Genomic DNA, 20,169 nt, shown 5'->3' on the forward strand with positions numbered 1-20,169 from the left:
TGTAGGCCTACTGTAACAGCGTAAACTCGGAAAGAATCGTTCCAACTGAATGATACGAACAATTATTCCCAATGTCTTGAACATGAAACGTGGGTTACTGCACTGGAATTTCCTTCCGGCAAATTAGTGTTTGGTCGGAACTCAGTTCTTCTGTGTAATTCTCTCTTAACAACATTTGAACATTTCTTTTAGATAATAATAACTAACTAACTAACTAACTAACTCTATGGCCTATGGAACCCGAAGGTTCAATGTCGCGTTTACAAAATATTTCCACTAATTTCTGTCCTTAGCCAACTGGATTTAGTTTCTACTCTGTACTCTTATTTCTGCAAGATCCATCTTAATATTGTCTTCCCATCTACGCCTAGGTCTTCCTAGTGGTCTTCTTCCAATTGGGTTTTCAGTTAAAATTATGAAAGCGTTTCTAATTTCTTAAATTCTGGCTACATGGCCTGCCCACCTGAGCCTTCTACACTTAATGACCCTAACAATGTTAGGTGAGCGGTATAAACTATGCAATTCCTCGTTATGAATTTCCTCCAATCCCCATTTTCATCCCTCTTTGGTCCGAATAATACTAATACTACTACTAATAATAATGATAATAATAATACCATTATTATTATTATTATTATTATTATTATTTTCAACCTCCCGTCGTTCTGCTATCAATCTAGCAACAAAAGGCGTTTACAACTTAGCAAACGTGAAGCGAATGACAAGTTACAGACCGAGTGCTAATGTAATACAACGTCACGAATTGTGTAAGCAAGCTAAAGAGGTCTGAAACAATTCGTTTCCGATTTTTGCAGTCGTTTTTACGTCTGTAAGCTGACATGTTTAATATTAGTTTCTTTCTTTCTTTCTTTCTTGTTCATTTGTTAGTTACTTCAACGCTAACTGTAACCTCTATCATGCGTCTTCCTCGACCAAAAAACGTACCAATTTTATTTCCTGCACTGTTTTCGCGTCACTGCTTTTTAAATGGGGAGGGGGAGAGCACACTTGCACATTTCACGCTTGCGTCTGCTCAATGCTTCAACATCGTGCAAATTTCTGACCAGGCTTGGCCGTAGGTTTTTTGCCATCATGTGTGGTTGGCAACACTTATCGGATGCAGTGGAAGGGGCGAAGCTAGTGCTCACCTGTTCTTGTCTCGCTCGTGCTCGCTCACGCTTCGGCTCCGGGAGCCAATTCATGGACAGGCCTGCTCTAGCATATTCCAAAACACAACGATTACATATACTGACTGAACCCCAAATGTAGGGTAACCAGACGTATTGTTTTTCGCAGTACAGTACTGTTTTTCGTAGAACTGTCCTGCATGTTTCAAAGATCCCCAGAAAATCCAGAAGTGTCCTTTTCTTTTAAAATGCCCTGATTTAACTTATTTGCAATACATTAACGTTTCACTCTTATTCACAAGTTTCGAATCATCAGCATACACAGACTGACGCTGATTACACGTCGCCATTGACCAATGAAATTCCGGCCCCTTCAGAATTTATAGTATTCCGACAGCACATATATAATAAAGGCTTCTGTTTATGGTCTCTCGTACTTTATCCTGAAAACGAAAATAATGTTGCCAGTTCTTCTTAAAACGTTGGACGACGTGGAATTTACCTGGCTGACTGCCCGAGAACAGATATATTGAGAATAATTTTGTTAACATTTTTGGCAATAGTTTGCAAGTTAATGGATAAACAACCATTGAGGCGAGCCGCTACTGTTATGTTTGAACATATTTAATTTTTCTTTTTCATTAAAGTGACTCCTTTATGCTACTCCATCAAATTGTTTCATTAATCTTGTATTTGTCATTCATAAAAGTATTTCGAGTTGTGTTGAATTTCCTCAAGTTTTTTTGTTTTGAGTTCCTTTTCCATTTATTTTTTTTAAACAAAAAATGAATGATTAACTTAGGATTAACGTTAAATGAAATAAGGGATGCATTTAACCAACGCAGTAGGCTATCATATACTATTATACTTTGTCTTATTTTTCGGTTGTCAGAATCTGATCACCCTACCCAAATGGGCTACTATTGTTTCCTATCGGGGAAACTACTTCAACAATGCTCAATGCTCCTATGGGTTTTTCCTTGGAAAACATTCGGAGATTTTCTTTATCAGTATAAAATTACCACAATCAGTTCCGTAATTTACTTGTACTTTTAAGAAGTGTCCCATTGACTTAGGAATAACTCGATATTGAATTTATTTTCAATTATATATATATATATACTAGCAGCGTTCACCCCGCTTCGCTGCGGTCACCCCGGAACGCAATAAACTTTGTTACTTAGATAATTTTTACTTTTTCGCTTTCAAGTGATATGATAAAAACCATAGAAGATTGCACTAATGTTAACATTATATCGCCTGTCATTTATGTTAACCCGCCCCGCTTCGCTGCGGTCACCCCAACCCGCCCCGCTTCGCTGCGGTCATCCCGGAACGCAATAAACTTTGTTACTTAGATAATTTTTACTTTTTCGCTTTCAAGTGATTTATAGCGCCTGTCAGTTATGTTAACCCGCCGAGTCACAGGGTCATGCGGGTTGCATATAAATACGTTTATTTTTATACCTATGATGAACTAATAACAAAGGATTTGTACGTATGGACACCTGAATGGTCAATTATCTCAAGACACTGGTAATTGAAAATTAAAGTGATATGATAAAAACCATCTAGGGTCCACATCCTAACAACCCCCCAAAAATGAAAGAAATCGGTTCAGCCGTATTAGCGTGATGAGCGGACAAAGGATTTTTTGTACGTATTGACACCTGATTGGTCAATTATCTCAAGACACTGGTAATTGAAAATTAAAGTGATATGATAAAAACCATCTAGGGTCCAAATCCTAACAACCCCCCAAAAATGAAAGAAATCGGTTCAGCCGTATTAGCGTGATGAGCGGACAAAGGATTTTGTGCGTTCTCTTTTATATATATAGATATATATATATACACGTGTGGTATTAGAATAAAAGATCCTGTGCTTACTCCCTCAAATTTGTATTTCCGGAACCGGTGGTGTGGTCCTAATCCAGCTCTTTTAGGTAAGGCGAGGGGTTTCCTATACAATAAGAGTTGATGTTGCATCCTGGTCTGTACACCCGTGAACTGACTTGGATTGAAGCCCCGGGTGTGGTTCAGAGCTCACGTTTATAGTAGGTCCTCGTGCAAGGACGTAAAACACACACAGTACTGAAGACCTAATTTAATCCAAGTTAATTCACTGAGTCAGAAAATAAAGCGACTTAATTCAATTTGCATGTCAGTTAAAGATATGGAGAAAATACTTTTGATCTCAGTAAATCACTTATCGTAATGATTTCTGAGTTTGCAATGTTTAAAGATTTTTGTGCTTTGAGACATGAGGAAATTTGATCATTAAATTCACACGCATTAGCACTTATTATTATTATTTTAAATTTTGTTTATTTATTACATTTGGTTTAAACTACCCAATCCTGTTTATTACTTTTATGTTCATTATCGGCGAATATTTAAACAGACCGCCACCATTAGGCCTTTTCATTCATGTTCTGTGTTAGACCTACAAGATATTTGGTGTCTTGCCCAGAGGAATTTATTGAACTGTAAATGTCTTTTGTTTTCATCACGTCATGAATTTTTAACATAAAAACATACGTTTTTTTTTTTGTTTTTGTTTTTTTTTTTATTTTATTTATAAACACCTTGTGTTTCGAACACTAAGATATATATGTATTACATCAAATGCTTTCACTGTAGTTTTTGCTTTAAAATAAATATATTTTGTGTAAGATGGTCACTTTTGAATGGTACTGATGGTGGCCAACAGAGGTAAGTTTCATTGTAGTAAATGCTACGTTTTAATGTACTATTATTACGTTGTTCCGTTACAGTAATAAAGGAGATTCCATCCAGAGTGTAGCTTAGTCGAAATCCTCGCTGCTGTTTATAGCTACACGATCAACATGGTGCCTTCTGATCAACACTTGAAGAATCTGCACAATTTTGCAGATTCTTTCTGGTGTACATACATTGTTTCTGTTATTGCTGCAAGTATAGCTGAGCTAGGTATGTATCTCCACATGTACAACACTAGATACTTCTTTTAAAAAAATCCATAATATTTATTTGAATATTCTCATTCAGTTCAAATGCTATCTAACAATTACAGCCACTTTGCAAGTGTATATTATGGACAAAAGAGAATGGTTGACTCATGAAAACCTTTATTGATGTAGTATTTCAACATTTAAGCGTGCTTTAACGAAATTACTTTCTTGAGGAAACGCATTCAAATCCAAATTAAGATCACATCTTGTCCTCATGTTAATTAGCTTGAGTATATGTTACAAGTATTGGTGATATATCGTAATTACTATTCCATGAATTTCCAAAATAAAATAATTTTATTTTTCAGTGACATACCCGTTGGACCTCACGAAAACTCGTCTTCAGATTCAGGGGGAAAAAGCACAAAGAATGATAAGTGCAGGTGCCAAGGTAAGTTTTGTAACGTACCGTTTATCGGTAACCTACATTGTTAGTTATTATTGTTGTTATTATTTTGTTGTTTGTTTGAATGGTCCCCACGTTGTAAAATCGTGCCATTCATTTCTGTTACTTGTTTAGCTTGACTTGTTCGTGAAGGTTATTTTAATGTTCTATTATGATCCGTTAATAATAATATCAGAAAAGCCTCTAAATGGTGAGAGCGGTTATCGTTCTTCAACTGTTGCGTGTTTGTTGCATCCTAAGTTGCAAGGGCCAATATGGCGACTCTCAGGTTGGAAGAAACGAATATGTGGGTGCGAGTGATTGGTTCCTTTGACGTGAAAGGAATGACAAACGTAAGTGAAATATACAAATATTTCGTTCTTAGTTTGGGAAATTATTAGACTAGTTGAATGTTGCGTAGTTGTTAATAATTTGTTAGGTTTTAAAATTAAAGAAAGTATGGTCAAAATTCTTAGTTTTCAATATGAAAATATTTTGTCTAGCCTCGGGTGTGGAATTGCCAGGTACTGAATGACGCACTAATTCTATTCTGTTGGTATGCTATGAAGTGACGCTTTCAGGGCCTCCTAGAAATGTTAAAATTTGGCCAGCATAAATGCTGAATTAGGTAAAACGATCTCAAAATTTATTCTTTCGGCACAACCTGCATCTATTTGGACAAAATTTGGAGGCTCTGAAGTCTAAATTGAACTTTAACATGTTGGGTAATGCGTCACAGTAAATAACCACCTATGGATGCTACGAAGAATTCGTGGCGGGTGGTTCACTAGTTGTGGGTAGCAACTATACTCTTCGGGAACTCGGATTGCCATCTATGGAGTGAGGGCGAGGACCGGAAGAATGAAGGTGATACAAACAACGCATAACAAGAAGGTAAAACTTTTAATTTTTTTCTGAACCATTTAGACTGGTGACGACTTGATTCATGGTACCAATTGCATGAACTTAAACTTCGATCAGTATCACTTGTTTAAAAGTTTTGTAGACATCAGTAAGTAAGAAAATTATGACTAATATGTGTGCCTAAAAAATCTTTGAGTTGCGTCACGCATCTTACGGATTCACCGCAGGGTTTCACCTAACCTCTATGCTAACACTGTTTCAAACCTTTTATATGTAAACTATAGCACAATTCACTATTTTGATTCTGATATATTTAATTCGGTACAACTAAAAATAATAGTCTCAGAAAATGCTTCCGGTAAAGTTATGTTAGGTCAACTTGTCACTCTTCAAATACTATTTGTGTTCAGTATATTGATCCATGAGATAAAAATATTATGTTTGGATTATAATCAGGAAAGTGCTAACTCTGTCACATATCATAGATTTTTTTCTTTCTTCTTCATATCATTTGTATATATTGCATCTTCATTAATAGTAGTAATTATTGTAGTAATTGTTATGTTGAAAGTGTCGTCCCATGGCTCATTATGTAGGCCAAGTTAAGAATATGCTACAAATATAAAATTTACATTGTAAATGAAATGATTATGTAGTATGTAATTGGGACATATAAGTAAGATGTGACAGAAGTGCACGGAACGTTGAAATTTTAATTGTTTTCTTTAATCTCTCGCATTTTCGTATTTCTTAATGAAAGATTGATGGATCAATTTAGGATTATAATAATCATTACTGTATGAAATGTTATAACATTATGAATATAGTGTAGTGAAGAGTAACTTAACTTTATTTGACCTTCCGAAGAAGGCTACTTACAATGTATATGTGTTTATTCCTTCTTTGTACCGGGAAGCTACTGAGATACAATTTTTGCTATAATAATAATATGTTTACAATAATCTATGGAATGATAAAATGTAAACTGAAAACATTGTCGAGTCAAGACATTTAGAACAAATTTATCTGAAAAAGCATATTTTTTTTCAATACTTCTAAATTGTAATTTGATTCTGAATCTGAAACAATAAATAATAATTCCAAATTGAATTTATGATTTGAGTTTACAAAGTCCTACTAAAATTTAATTGCAGATTAGAGGATAATAATAATATATATATTGTAAATTAGTGACGAACGTGTGCTAGATGGAACACTTATTAAAATCTCATCGTTGGTCCACTACTTTACCAAGAACCTGAGACTAACGTTAAAAATTCCGTTGCGTATGTAAATTAGAAATTATTTTTTCTTTCTTTAGAATTTGGGCTCATTTTTTTATTTACCTAGAATTTGTCAAAATTTCTTTCTTCCTCTGTTTATGAAATTTAAGAGCTTAACAAAATTAGCATTTCCAACCTAAGATTGCCCAGTACATTGTCACTTTCTTTTATGACATAAAAAGAGCGTTTCAAAGTTGACGACTACATCCAGGATTTTTTTAAATCAACAGTAAGTCGTCTCAAAGTTGGCTTAATTCAGCCAGAATTCTATTTATTTTGGTGTTGAAACACAATGAATAGAAACGAATGTTCCAAAATTGGCCATACCATCCAGGATTTTTTTATTTGTTTCCGAGATTTTTCTCATTCCTGGAAAAGATCTGTTTCAGTTTCATACAGCAAAGGAATTAAAATACATTTTTGTGTATCTGATTCATATTTTCTTACAACTTATCTTTCTTTTCGTACTGTAATTGTCTGCCGGAAGTTATCCGATATTTGTAGTAGGCATTGCAATAAGTGACTTGAGCAAGAATTCATTTGGAAAGAAGAAAACTTCAAAAAATGAAATGAAATCTTTAAGTTTTACGTCCCACGTTTATGCCGGGTAGGCTAAAGGAGACGGTGATGATGAGAGATGAGTGAAATGGTGGAATGAAGAAAGTGGGAGGAAACGGGGGAACCTCGAGAAAACCCACGAGCACGGTGCTTGTCCACCACAAAGTCCACACGGCGCGAGCTGGGATCGAAGCAGGGACCCCAAGCACCGGAGGTGAACGCTCTGCCACTGAGCAACCGCGCCCCCCACGAAAACTTCAAGTAGAGGCGGTTCGAAGCTAGTTGAGAAATACGAAGTCGGATTTATACATGGAATTTCTGGGTCCGTTTAAGGTTAATACACTGTTGCTGAACAGGATTGGATTAGAAATAAGGGCCATAGTGGATCAGTGGTAGAGCGTTACCTTTGGTGCATGCGGTCCCTGGTTCGATTGCCGGCCAAATACGTTTGTGGTGGACAACTTCGTGTCTGGATTTTCTCGGAGTACTCCCTTTCCTCCCACACTCTCATCCTACCAATTTTTCCATCATCATTCACTTGCTTTAATCATTTGTCTCCTTTAGCTTCAAGGACATGATCATGGGACATTAACCTGAAATTTCTCATTTCATTTTGGATTAGAAATGGATTTTTTTTTTTTTTAAATTTTACTTCCCGTTATTATACACTGAGACTTAGGAACATTGATGATAAGATGGTTGATAGTGTTGGAATGACAAAAGGAGGAAGAAACGGGAGAACGCCGAGCAAGTCCACGCACATGATGTCTGTCCATGGCAGTGTCTACTTGGCGGGGGAAGCTAGAATCGAACCAGGGACTCGACGCGCCAGAGGTGAGCGCTCTACCACTATGTCATCGCGGCCCCTAAATAGACATCTCTTAAGTGTGATGAAAATTATATCCGATGTATGGACACACATAAGTTGTATTATGTTTCCAGTTTTTGTAGCAAGGTCTTATTGTGTTTATCAGGGAACCCTAACATTTGTAGGATGAGTTAAAAATATTAAAGTGTCAAAATATGGGCACCAAAGAAATGGATAAACGTTATTTGTGGAAAATTGTATTTTATCATCATTGTTTGTACAATAATTGTAATTTTTCTAACTTCAAAGCCCTTCCCTTTGCTTTTGATGCCTGTGGTCCCGGATCCAATTCCGAGTGGGAGAGCACAAAATATTTACTTTCTCGATCACTCACTCTCATTAATCGTCCAAGGGGGCACGGTGGCGCAGTGGTGGAGAGTTCACCTCCAGTGCTTGGGGTCCCTGGTTCGATCCCAGCTCACGCCGTGTGGACTTTGTGGTGGACAAACACCGTGCTCGTGGGTTTTCTCGGGTTCTCCCGTTTCCTCCCACTTTCTTCATTCCACCATTTCATTAATTTCTCATCACCGTTTCCTTTAGCCTAACCGGCATAACCGTGGGACGTAAAACTTAAAGATTTCAATTCATTAATCGTCCATCTCTTTAAGCGTAAAGGACATAACCGTAGGACGTTAAACTTAAAAAATCATTTAATTTTTTTTCCGACTTCAATATCCCTAGGCATTCCAACTTCACTTTCCTTTATTCATTTTTTTAGTTTTACGTCCCACACTTATGCCGGCTAGGCTAAAGAAGACGGTGATGATGAGAAATGAATGAAATGGTGGAATCAAGAAAGGGAGAACCCCTAGGAAACCCACGCATACGGTGGTTCTCCACCACAAAGTTCACTTTGCGGGAGCATGGTTTAAACCCGTGACCTCATATACCAGAGGTGAACGCTCTACCACTGAGCCATGGTAGCCCCACTTTCCTTTATTCATTTCAAAATAATGATTACAGTACACAAAGGATAAAGAAATTCTCATCTTCCATAGGTAGACTCTGTCTATTAATAGTTGAAGGACATATAGAAATCGCCTCCAATTTTACTGAAACTTGTAATTTACTACTATGTAAACATTCAATTTGTTATACAGGGTGATACAAAAGTCTGCATACACCCTTATAAAAGTCGAACGGGATGAGGAATCATAATGTTGTTTGGTATGGGGTGTCTGTAGGTGGGGGCGCAATTTATAGGAGCTATGGCGATAGAGGCGGCCATCTTGCATTTGGGTTACGTTTTTCAAATGGGAAGGAGGTCGTGTTGCATATCATTTTAGACAACCTTTTTCTGAAAATACACCTGTGCAATCAGTTTTATTTGTGTAGAAGTTATGACCAGTTAAAAATTTGGAACACTTGTCATAGTTGGGATTACAGCATATGCTCAATATGACCTCCATTTCGCTCGGTACACAATCGGAGTCTTTTTAGCCAGTTTTGCTGCACATGTCGCAGGGTCTGTGGGTCAACAGAGAGACACGTCTTCTTAATACGCCGGCAGAGATGGGCTACATTGTTGATTTTTACCTCATACACAAATGATCTCAAATAACCACACAGATAAAAGTCAAGAGGTGTGAGATCAGGGGACCGTGGTGACCATTCAATAGTACCCATCCTACTTATCTAGTGTCCTGGAAATTGTTCATCCAGAAACTGTCTGACCTCAGCATTGTGGAGAGGTGCATCATCCTGTTGAAAGAAAGTTGGGAAATCACCCTGCGGATTCAACACGTTGGAAACATAATCACGGAACATGTTAAGATACTTTTTCCCATTTAAGGTTCCATCAATAAACACCGGACTTACGATCCTTGTGTCCCAAATCCCACACCGATCCATCACTTTATCAGTACCTTTACAGGGATCCACTCACGAGGGGTTTGCATCTGACAAGTAACGGTGATTCTGTTTGTTTACTTCACCTTGCACATAAAAGTTAGCTTTGTCACTGAACATCACCTGTTGTGTGAAGTTTGGATTACTGTCACACTGATCCATGGCCCATTCTGCAAACTGTAACCGCCGATCAGGATCATCCTCCGAAAGATGATGTTGCAACTGTAACTTGTACAAATGCCATTGGTGTGTGTGTGTGTGTGCAACACACGCAGGATTGAACGCTGACTAACACCGGATATTGCTGATAACCAGTGCGTATTCACAACCGATGTCAAAATTGTTGTTGCAGTCTCCTCGTCAGTGGCTGTTCTTGGACGTCTACTGCGTGGCTTGTCCGCCACAAAACCTGTTGCACGAAATTTGTCCAATAACTTGGAAACTGTCACATGTGAAATGTAATTTCTCTCAAGATGCCGGGCATTGAAGTCACCAGCAATCACTCAGGTTCTTCGTCCACCACTCCTTAATACAATTTCAATGCGTTCCTTCTGTGTAAGTGCCTTTATGGATTACCTGCAACGATAAAGAAAATTGATCACCTCCTTGCAGTTTTAAAATTTAACAGGTCATAACTCCTACACAAATGAAGATATCGCAAAACGGATTGCACAGGTGTATTCCTCACAAAAAGGCAGTGTAAAGTGATATGCGACATGACCCCCTTCCCATTTGAAAAACATAACCCAAATCCAAGATGGCGGATTTCAAGATGGCCGCCGCCGCCGCTCCTATAAGTTGCATCCCCATCTATACTTACCCCATACCAAACGAATTATGATTCCTCACACCATTCGACTTATAGGGGTGTATCCAGTTTTGCCTCACCCTGTGCAACTCTTATAATTTTCACTCTGTTGATACAACTAAACATGTGAAGAGCTTATTAAATAAATGATTTAAGCGTACCTTTATCCTGAAGAAAAATGCCGAATTGAAACATTCGAAAATGTAAATTTAAAAATTGTAAAAATTGACATAGGAACACAAGAACGTGAGTAAAATTCAGTATTATTACAATGTGTTCCATACGTTCCATAATTAATGATTTTTATGTTTTGTAATAATTAATATTTCGTAACCCGCCCTAGAAACTGTAGAATATTTTGGTGAAGGAAGAAAAAAACACGGAAATTATTAGCTACGAAAATTAAACACAGAACGTTTTCTGTCATTTTAAACCTATAGCATTTTACTGTAGACAAAAATTACTAGTAATTGGGAAGACTTCAGAACAGGTATCAGAATAGCTTGAAGAACACGAAGACCCTTCCCGGGGTCGACATTTTCTCTAATCATAACCTTGTGCTGGCCGAAGTGGATATTCAATTGAAAAATGTAGATAGAAGAAAAGTCGGCAACAAGATGTTGAATACTGAAAAACTGAAAAATGAGGAAGTAAGAAATCTGTTCGTCGAAAAACTCGAAGAAAATGCTCAAACGAGGAAAGAATAAGCGCAAGTAGTAATAGACGGTAGGAGCGTATTATACTTTACATACAGCAGGCTGCAGAAGAAGTAGTAGGTTGCCACGAACACAAAACGGCTAAAAAACTATGGGTTTCAGAACAGATGTTGCAGAAAAAATGAGCAGAAGGAATACGGGGAAAGAAGTTGATACAGAAGAGAGCAGGAAGATGTACAGAAAGTTAAACAACAAGTTGCGAAGGAAAATAGAGCAACGGAAGAGTTCTTCAAAAGAAAATGCGACGATGTAAAAGATTTAGAAAGAGTTGAAAAATATGCGGAAATGTACAAGGAGGTGAGATCTATGGAACTTCGAAAGAAACAAGGGTAGAAAATATGATTGAGGAGGCAGTCAGCGAAGTCTTAGGAAGATGGAAAGAATATGTTGATGACTTACATGAGAGTATGAATAGACCGTGTGGCTTAGTTGTTAAAGTAGAAACGCGAGGATGATAAAAAGTTTAGTATTCTTCGGGGTGAATTTGAAAAAAAAAAAAAAACTATATCCAAGATTAGGAATGGAAAGATAAGCGGGGTAAATGATGTATAAATCGAATTCATTAAGAATATAGGAAACAACGCAAGAAAGAATTGACCCGACTCTGTAACGAAATATATGAAACAGGATAATGGCCAAAATATTTCCAGAAGACGACCATGATACCTATGGCTAAGAAATCGAACCAAAGAAGTGTGAAGACAATAGAAGTATTAGTCTCATTTCGCATACAGCCAAAATTTTGCTTCGAATACTAATGAGAAAGTTCTATCAGAGAACAAATAAAGAAAAATTAGGAAGAACAGTTCGGGTTCAGGAGAGGTAAGAGCACAAGAGACGCAATTGGATTATTTAGGGTAATAAGTGAAAGGTTTATAGAGAAACGGAAAGATGTATACGTTGTATTTATTGATCTAGAAAACCTTTTTGACCGCGTAAATTGACAGTTGTTGCTGGAAGTTCTGAAGAAGGCTGAAGGGAATTAAATGACAGAGGAGAGTGCAGTTGGAAGGGGAGTTCGACAATGATACTGTCTTTCGTTAACGTTTGTTAATATCTATCTGGAGCAGGGTTCCTATAAACCTCGAAAATCAGAGAATTCTATTTTTATCAGGTACAATCAGGGAAATCATTTAAAAATGCTTTAATGTTAGGGAATAAAGATCGTCGTTCTCGATAATGAAGATAATTTTGAAGTAATAACGTTATGTGGAATTTAAAGATCAGTCAACACAACAATATAGAATAATAGGTTACAGATGCATTAAGTTATATCAAGGTATGTTGGGCCATGATTTATGGTTAGGTTCTTAACCCTGAAATCATTTGAGCTACAGCATCGTGAATCCCTTAATGTAAACAGTGTGGAGTCTCTGACCTTCTAAAATGAGATACATACGTCTTTTTAACCGAATTCAAGGGCGAGGTTCTCAGTCCGGCCAGTTTATACAGGGTGTTTCTAAACAACTCCTGACACCAAGATAAGACAAAAAAGTATAGACCAACCTGGGTGCACTAATGCTTCCTTTCAGAATTACAGGCTGCCGAAAACATGAAAAAATAAAATTTAAAGGTCCATAGCTCCAAAACTATGAGACCTACCGTAGTCGGGTCAAGACTTCACTTAGAAACTAATATGTGCCCTATCCAAATATCCAAGTTTCAGAATCCTGAGGTACTTCCACAAGGTAGTTGGGGAGTACTTCAAATTATATGCTCGTAGCCAAACTCCCTCTATAAAAATTGCTTCGTGAGTATCTTAGGATTCTGAAACATGTGTTTCTGGATAGCACACATATTAGTTCCGAAGTGACTAGCTTTTAATATCTGAGTACTATTATTAGTGACGATATGAAGTGCCAATTCTAACCTAGTTTGTCAATATGTCGTAGGTGTTCAGTTGGTATATGGTCTGTCATAAAAGATTGGGAAACACTAAAGGTAATAATTAATAGACTGTTCTTCAGTTCTCGCATTGAAACTGGGCTTTGTAGCCATAATTAATTAAAATAAGCACTAGCCTTATATTTCGAAAGAATTTTCTTTTATTTATATGATTTCGATCTTCTATGGGGTCTTCCTAAATTACTCTTCTCTTGCTGCAATACGTTTTCGTGAATGTTCATCTACAAACCACCGAAACTACAAATCAGACGAAACACAAGCTCATTGTGTATGTAGATTTAGAACAGCACACAATTTCATTTTTGGGCTTTGTTATTGAATTATATGCATGTAATAATGTCTAACCTTCGATCTAGAAATAATGTCGTTGGAAACCAATGTGCTGACTGTTGCAACACCCAATTAACGTGCGCCGCCTTGCTAACGTTGACTTTATGGGCTACAACGCCACTTTTAGTCTTTTTCACTGTTGGTCTGTTCAACAGTATTATGAACCGTTCAAGGAGAGAAACTATGCGACGTGTGTACCTACAATTTAGCAAGAGATCCGTATCTTTTTTGCCCTCTCTTGTAATTAGATCCAAGTCTGTTTTGCCCCAGTTGTGACTTTTTTTTTTTTTTTCTAATTGCAGCCAGTATATCGAGGAATGGTAAAGACTGCAGTAGGCATCGCAACGGAAGAAGGATTTTTAAAACTCTGGCAAGGCGTAACTCCGGCAATATACAGACATGTTGTATATTCAGGCATTCGGATAGTTGCTTATGAAACGATCAGGGATAAAGTTCTAAAAAGAGGAGCAGATGGACATTTTCCAGTATGGTAAGTATTACCCGATATTTTTATGTACAATATTAGAAGGAAACAGACAAAAAAAAGTATACGTACTGGAATTGTTTGGAAGAATCAAAAGTTTTGGACCATTGAAGATAGGAGATTTAACAGATGATTTCTTATATATATATAATGGTTGAGTGCCAAAAGGGCGTAACTGTCGAATTTTAAAATTTGGAGGTAATGCTATGAGGACATGTATAATGGATTGAATTTTCTTGTGCCAAGACGCCTTAATGAAAATCTCTATCCTTGGAACGTTATTCGACAATGATATAAAGGTATAACTGAGTTATTAGCATTTGGTTCTGTGCCACAGAGGCATATATCACTTAAGCCTCTAAACTAATAAAATTGCAGTTACGCCTTTTTGGCGCTCAACCATCGATATATATATATATATATATATATATATATATATATATATATATATATATATATATATATATATATGAAAAAGGTGTTTGACTACAATTAGGTAATGAATGAGTTTTATATGATTCAGGAGACAAATTTTGGGGATAAAAGAAAAGAAAATATCTATAATATGTATGTTTAGTACTGTCAGTCTGCATGTAATTTTATTTCAGTATGCGTTCGTTATTAGCAGTATCCTCATATGTATATAAATATTAATAACGCAAACAATAGAAATAAATTTGAGTGTCAGCAGCATGAATTAGAAGAACAGTTTGAATTGAGTGATGTTTGGAATATTGTGTTCAAATGTAGTGGACGTTAATTTAAAGTTGTTTGTTATTATTATTATTATTATTATTATTTACTCTTAATTATTAATAATAATGAAAACTCATCGGTAGACATGTCCACAATACAAAAGTCAATACTTTCGGCTTTTTTTGTATCTCAGAAAATAAATATACAGGGTGGTTGTAAAGTCAATACCTATTTGCAACAATGAATACTTCAAAAAATAAAGAACTTATCACAGTTTTATTTCCATTGAATACATTATTAGGATATACCATTTGGTTGTTAATTTACATTTCAGCATATCCACCCGCATTTTCCACCGGCTCTTCTTAGATCTCAACTGGAACATTTGCAAACACTTCACGGATATTTTGTTTAAGACTGTTAATATCCCTTGGTTTTAACTTGTATGAGGGGAGGACCCAAAAAAAACGAACTTTTGTTCTAAAAAAAAAATCATTTATTAAGTTTTTTTACAAAATACTTTCAGCCTCTTTCAAAGTAATCTCCATTAGATGCGATGCACTTCTCCAATCTTCTTTCCCACTGTTTGAAGCTTCTCTGGAACTCTTCAACTTTGATATCTTCCAGTGCCCCTTGCTAAGCTCTTTTTACACCCTTTACATCATTCAAACGCCTCCCTTTTAGATTTTTTTTTTTTATTCTCGGGAATAGTAAAAATGTCTCACAGGTCTAGGCCTGTCAGATACGGAGGGTAAGGAACGATAGTCAACTCGTGAGAGCCCAAATATCCAGATCCTGAGTGAGCAGGCGAAGAACAAACTTAGCGACAACGTCTCTCTTTCGCGAATCCTCATTGAAAATCCGCTGGCACGAGTTCCAACTCACTCCTGTCTGTTCTGAAATTTCGTCGATCGTGAAACAACGATCCTTGTTTATTTTTGGGCGGATTTTTTCAATGTTTTCGTCGTTTTGAGATAAAGAAGAGCGCCCAGAACGAGCATGATCTTCAACATTAATCTCATATTTAAATCTCTCAAACTAGTCGAAAACTTGTGTGCGTTCATAGCAACCTTCTTGAAGGCCTGTTAAAGCATTTGGTAAGCTTCCGTTGCAAGCAAGAAGCAAATTTTCTAACAGTTTTTGTTCCTTTAAATTTCTCACAACGAATTCGCAGACGGCAAACGAGAACAGTTGAGTAAAACAGTACTACAATCAAACATCAACCTCCTACGCAGACACCGCTTGAGCAACTGATTTGAGAAGATCTCTACTAGACCTACCTAGCGGAAAATCTCTCTACTACGCCTAGGAACGGCCGCGCGCTTTCAGTCCGGCTTTTCGTGGGTCCCTTCTCATACACTTGTTCCTTAGACCAATCCCAATGAAAGAAGTCGTATGCAGTTAGACGGGACTGTGCTAGTAAACAGTATTACACGCCAGTTTCGCCTGCGGTGCGAGCGGTCCCAGGTTCGATTCCCGGTGGGGTCACTCGGTCGAAAAAGTGTAACACGCTTTTTCAGGCCAGCCACCCTGAATGAGGTTTTCCTGGGTTTTCCTCACTTACACCAGGCAAATGCCAGGGTGGTACCTAACTTATAGGTCCCAGGCCGCTTCCTTGCCCAATCCTTTCTTCCTTCCCTTTCCCCGGATTGTGTGCTCGCCGAGGGACGTCATCCCTCAAATCGTGAAGGGCTCAATGGCCTTAGATGCCGAAAGCCCAAAAATCTAAATCCTAAAATCCTAAATTACACGCCAGATACAGCCGATGCTATGTTTCCAAGATAATCTAAATTAAAAATAAGTATTGAATTTATAACCACCCTGTGTATCTTGTAATACATGTGTCGTCATTTCAAATATCAAACCAACCTAAGCAAATTTCACTACCACAGACAGCTATTTACATATACTGATTTTGCGTCGAACTTTAGTCAGCTTCATTGGGAAACTGTGGCTCAGTGGTAGAGATATCGTCTTTGGTATGAGGTATCTCCGTTGATCCCAGGCCAGATGAGTTTGTGGTGGATAACATCATGTCTGTAGTTTTTTCGGAGTTCTCCCGTTTCCTCCTACATTATCTTTCTACCGTGTTGTCCATAGTCATTCATTAATCATCCGTCTTCTTAAGCCCAAAGATCATAATGTGAGATGTACAATTAGGGAAAGATTTCTAAGCAGTTTCTCTTGTATTTGAAACTTTTAAAATATTAAAAATTGTCTGAGCAAGAATGTTTGTGTAATAATATTCAGAGTAATCATTGTTAAATCATAGTTAAGGAGAAAAAGTAGTTTCCCATTTATATAATTAAAAGAGTTTTTACTCAAATCCTAATAGCCTAACGAATCACAGAGTTCGAATAAAATTAATGGATTATTATTGTTAATGGGAACGTCATAGCGAGGTTGTTTATCCCCGTCACCAAAGAGTTCGAAATTGTAGTGTAAGACTGCTCGTAAAAATTATGTTTAAACCAATTGTGTGTCATGCCGTCCATAGAGTGTCTCGAAATTCTAGAATTCAAAAATCATGAAGCATGATAAGAATTAGTTAAAATAAATGTTGAGACAGATTGTACCAGTTAAAGCAACAATTATGTAAGGCCACTTCATTACTCGAATAAAATGAATTCTGTTCAAATATTTGAATAACAGATATTGGAAAAATTCTTTATCCAAATATTCCAATAATGAATTAGTTCGAATTTTAACAGCACTAGTCACTACTTCATAGAAGCTAATTCGTATTATCTTCTATATAACTAAGAATGCAAGTGACTATGTTTGTAACTTCATAACTCGTGAGCCACCCAACCGACCTCTATCAAATTTTCAACAAAGATGAAGTTCGGGCCTGGGATACTTTTTATCGTTTCACTTTGAAAATGCAACTTAGAAGAAGGGAAGACGGAGATATTTAAAAATGATCGAAAATGACCGATATTATTGTCGAATCCATAGTTTTCAGGGTCGCTGAGATGAATAGTGACTCTTGCGATGCCGTTTATATCCAAATTGAGCCACGCAACTTGAAGAAGGAGAGTATATTTAAAAATAATGGAAAACGGCCAATATTAATGTCGAATCCATAGTTTTCGGTGTTCCTGTGAGATGAACAGTGACACTTCCGATGCCGTTTGAATTCAAATTCAGCCCTGTATATCCAAAATGAAACGTGTTCTCTTTGTGCGAAAAAGAGATATTCTGCTAGTTATTAGTTAAGAATTAAATGAGTGTCACGATGTCGTTGGCGTTCAGTAAACTGTGCCATCTGTCAGAAAAGATTGGGAACTTCTCGTATTTAGAAATGCTCAAAAAATCCAGCGAAAATAAGTCAAATTTGGTGTACTACATCATTACGAGGAACGAAACTTGGATCTATCCATACGAACTCGAAACTAAACAGCGATCCTCTGGTTACGTGTTTCAATGTGAATCGAAACCAACGAAAGTTGTTCGTTCGAGGAGTGATTCCAACCAAATGATTCCTTGTTTCTTCAGTTATACCAACCATGTGCCAACCATAGCTTTCGGAGATCGAAGGACTGTAAATGTTCAGCAGTATACAATAATTTCGTTGCCAGAGACCACCAGTAAATTGCGTAAAACAAACCGAAATCATCACATCATTCTTCACCACGACAACGCCAGTTCCCACTGGTACACCAAACTATCGACTTTTTTGTCTAGTAAAAAAGTTGAATTAATGACTCATTGTCCGTACTCACCTGATTTGTCACCTAATGATGACTTTTTCTTCCCGTACGTGGAAAATAAGATGCGTGGTGAGCGATTTGTGTTCTCTGAATTAGCTGCTGACCCGTTGCGAACAGCGGATTCTGAAGTAACAACCTGAGAGTGGAAACAGTCAAGGGCGCCGATCCTGCCCCTCCTCCCCCCCCAAGCTCATGTGGGCCCCTATTGTATTTATGAATATACAATATTTGCATAATTTGAATGCAATTTGTCTTAAAATCCTCATATATATATATATATATATATATATATATATATATATATATATATATACCTTTGCATCTGAATGGGCCCCCTCAAATTTACAGAAATATCGGCGCCCTTGGAAACATTGCTTTCAAAATTGGTTTGAGCGTATACAAAAGTGTATCGATGTTACAGATGAATACTTGGAAAAACAATAAATCCGTTTGTAGAATTTCACATGTCTTTTTTTTTCCACATTGATTGAGAAACATCAAGCAGCCTATGTATCAATAGTTTATGCTGCATATTTACTCTTCACCAAATGAGTAATAACAGGTACTAGATATATTACACGAGAAAACATATGTAAACATAAAACATTTGTGTATAGTATTGTAATACATACTATTATACTACTGTAATACACTATTATACTAGTTCTTGTGGTATATATATACAATATTTAACGTTTAAAACCATTGAATACCATCTTGTCTTTTGCGTGTTGTTTGTAATAGGAAAGCAGCCCTCGGGGGAGTAACAGCAGGTGCAATAGCGCAGTTCATCGCGAGTCCCACCGACCTCGTGAAGGTGCAGATCCAAATGGAGGGGAAGAGGCGTTTGCAAGGGAAGCCTCCGAGGTGAGAATAAGTTGCTGGGGAAATGGAAAAACATAGGGTATGTTGTATTTGAACAGGATAGTTTTCATTTAAAAAAAAATCCATATGTGTATATACAAATAAAATATTTTTATCTAATTCAAATATGACAATTAGGTTTTGCCATACCGAAAAAAAAAATATATAATTGTATACATCTAGGTAGATGAATGTATGTATTGTTACTCGTCTCTGAGGGTATTTGTGTACGGGTTATATGCAAGAATAATTCATGTATTTGTATATTTTCGATTAAAGTCCGGCTCAAACCTCTTGACGTATGTCGAAAGCCAATGGTATGCAGGTGCGATGTTGTCGGATTTCGCTTCCTTTCGTGTACAAGAATAACGTAAAACATTAACGTTAAAAATTAAGATATTGAAAAACAAATTTGTTCTTATAGATTTATTAACGCTATAGTGGCATATATCATAAGGACATAACTGAAATTGCTTTCTCCTAATCCAGGAACAAAGTTATTAGACATCATCGCCCAACTTCCATTCGATATTGTGAAAAGGAGGACACGCCTTAAACGTCACGAGGCTTGAGCTGGACTGTACATATGCATGAACTGGCCACTTTAATTACAAATTATTATATTATTAAGTATTCTGTCTTTTGGTAGCTCCTGGGACTAATGAGGTTCTTTCAGTTTTAGATTTGGGTCTGGAAATGTTTCTCGATCTTCAGCTTTCTCTTTTAAC

General features: G+C 36.9%; 1 protein-coding gene across 3 annotated transcripts in view; it reads left to right on the top strand.

Annotated features, from left to right (window-relative positions):
• The window catches only part of LOC145664887 (mitochondrial uncoupling protein 4-like), a 59,050-nt gene that overhangs the window by 12,093 nt on the left and 26,788 nt on the right, over positions 1–20,169 (top strand). For all 3 annotated transcript variants that reach the window (XM_081731943.1, XM_081731945.1, XM_081731944.1), the window contains exons 2-5: positions 3,904–4,078; positions 4,428–4,510; positions 13,987–14,174; positions 19,322–19,444. In XM_081731943.1, the coding sequence (XP_081588069.1) occupies positions 3,976–4,078; positions 4,428–4,510; positions 13,987–14,174; positions 19,322–19,444 (497 nt within the window). In that variant the 5' untranslated portion in view covers positions 3,904–3,975. The remainder of the gene's footprint in view (positions 1–3,903; positions 4,079–4,427; positions 4,511–13,986; positions 14,175–19,321; positions 19,445–20,169) is intronic.

This window comes from Thermobia domestica, chromosome 11 (assembly GCF_964235325.1).
Source record: "Thermobia domestica chromosome 11, izTheDome1.hap1.1, whole genome shotgun sequence".
Lineage (NCBI taxonomy): Eukaryota > Metazoa > Arthropoda > Insecta > Zygentoma > Lepismatidae > Thermobia > Thermobia domestica.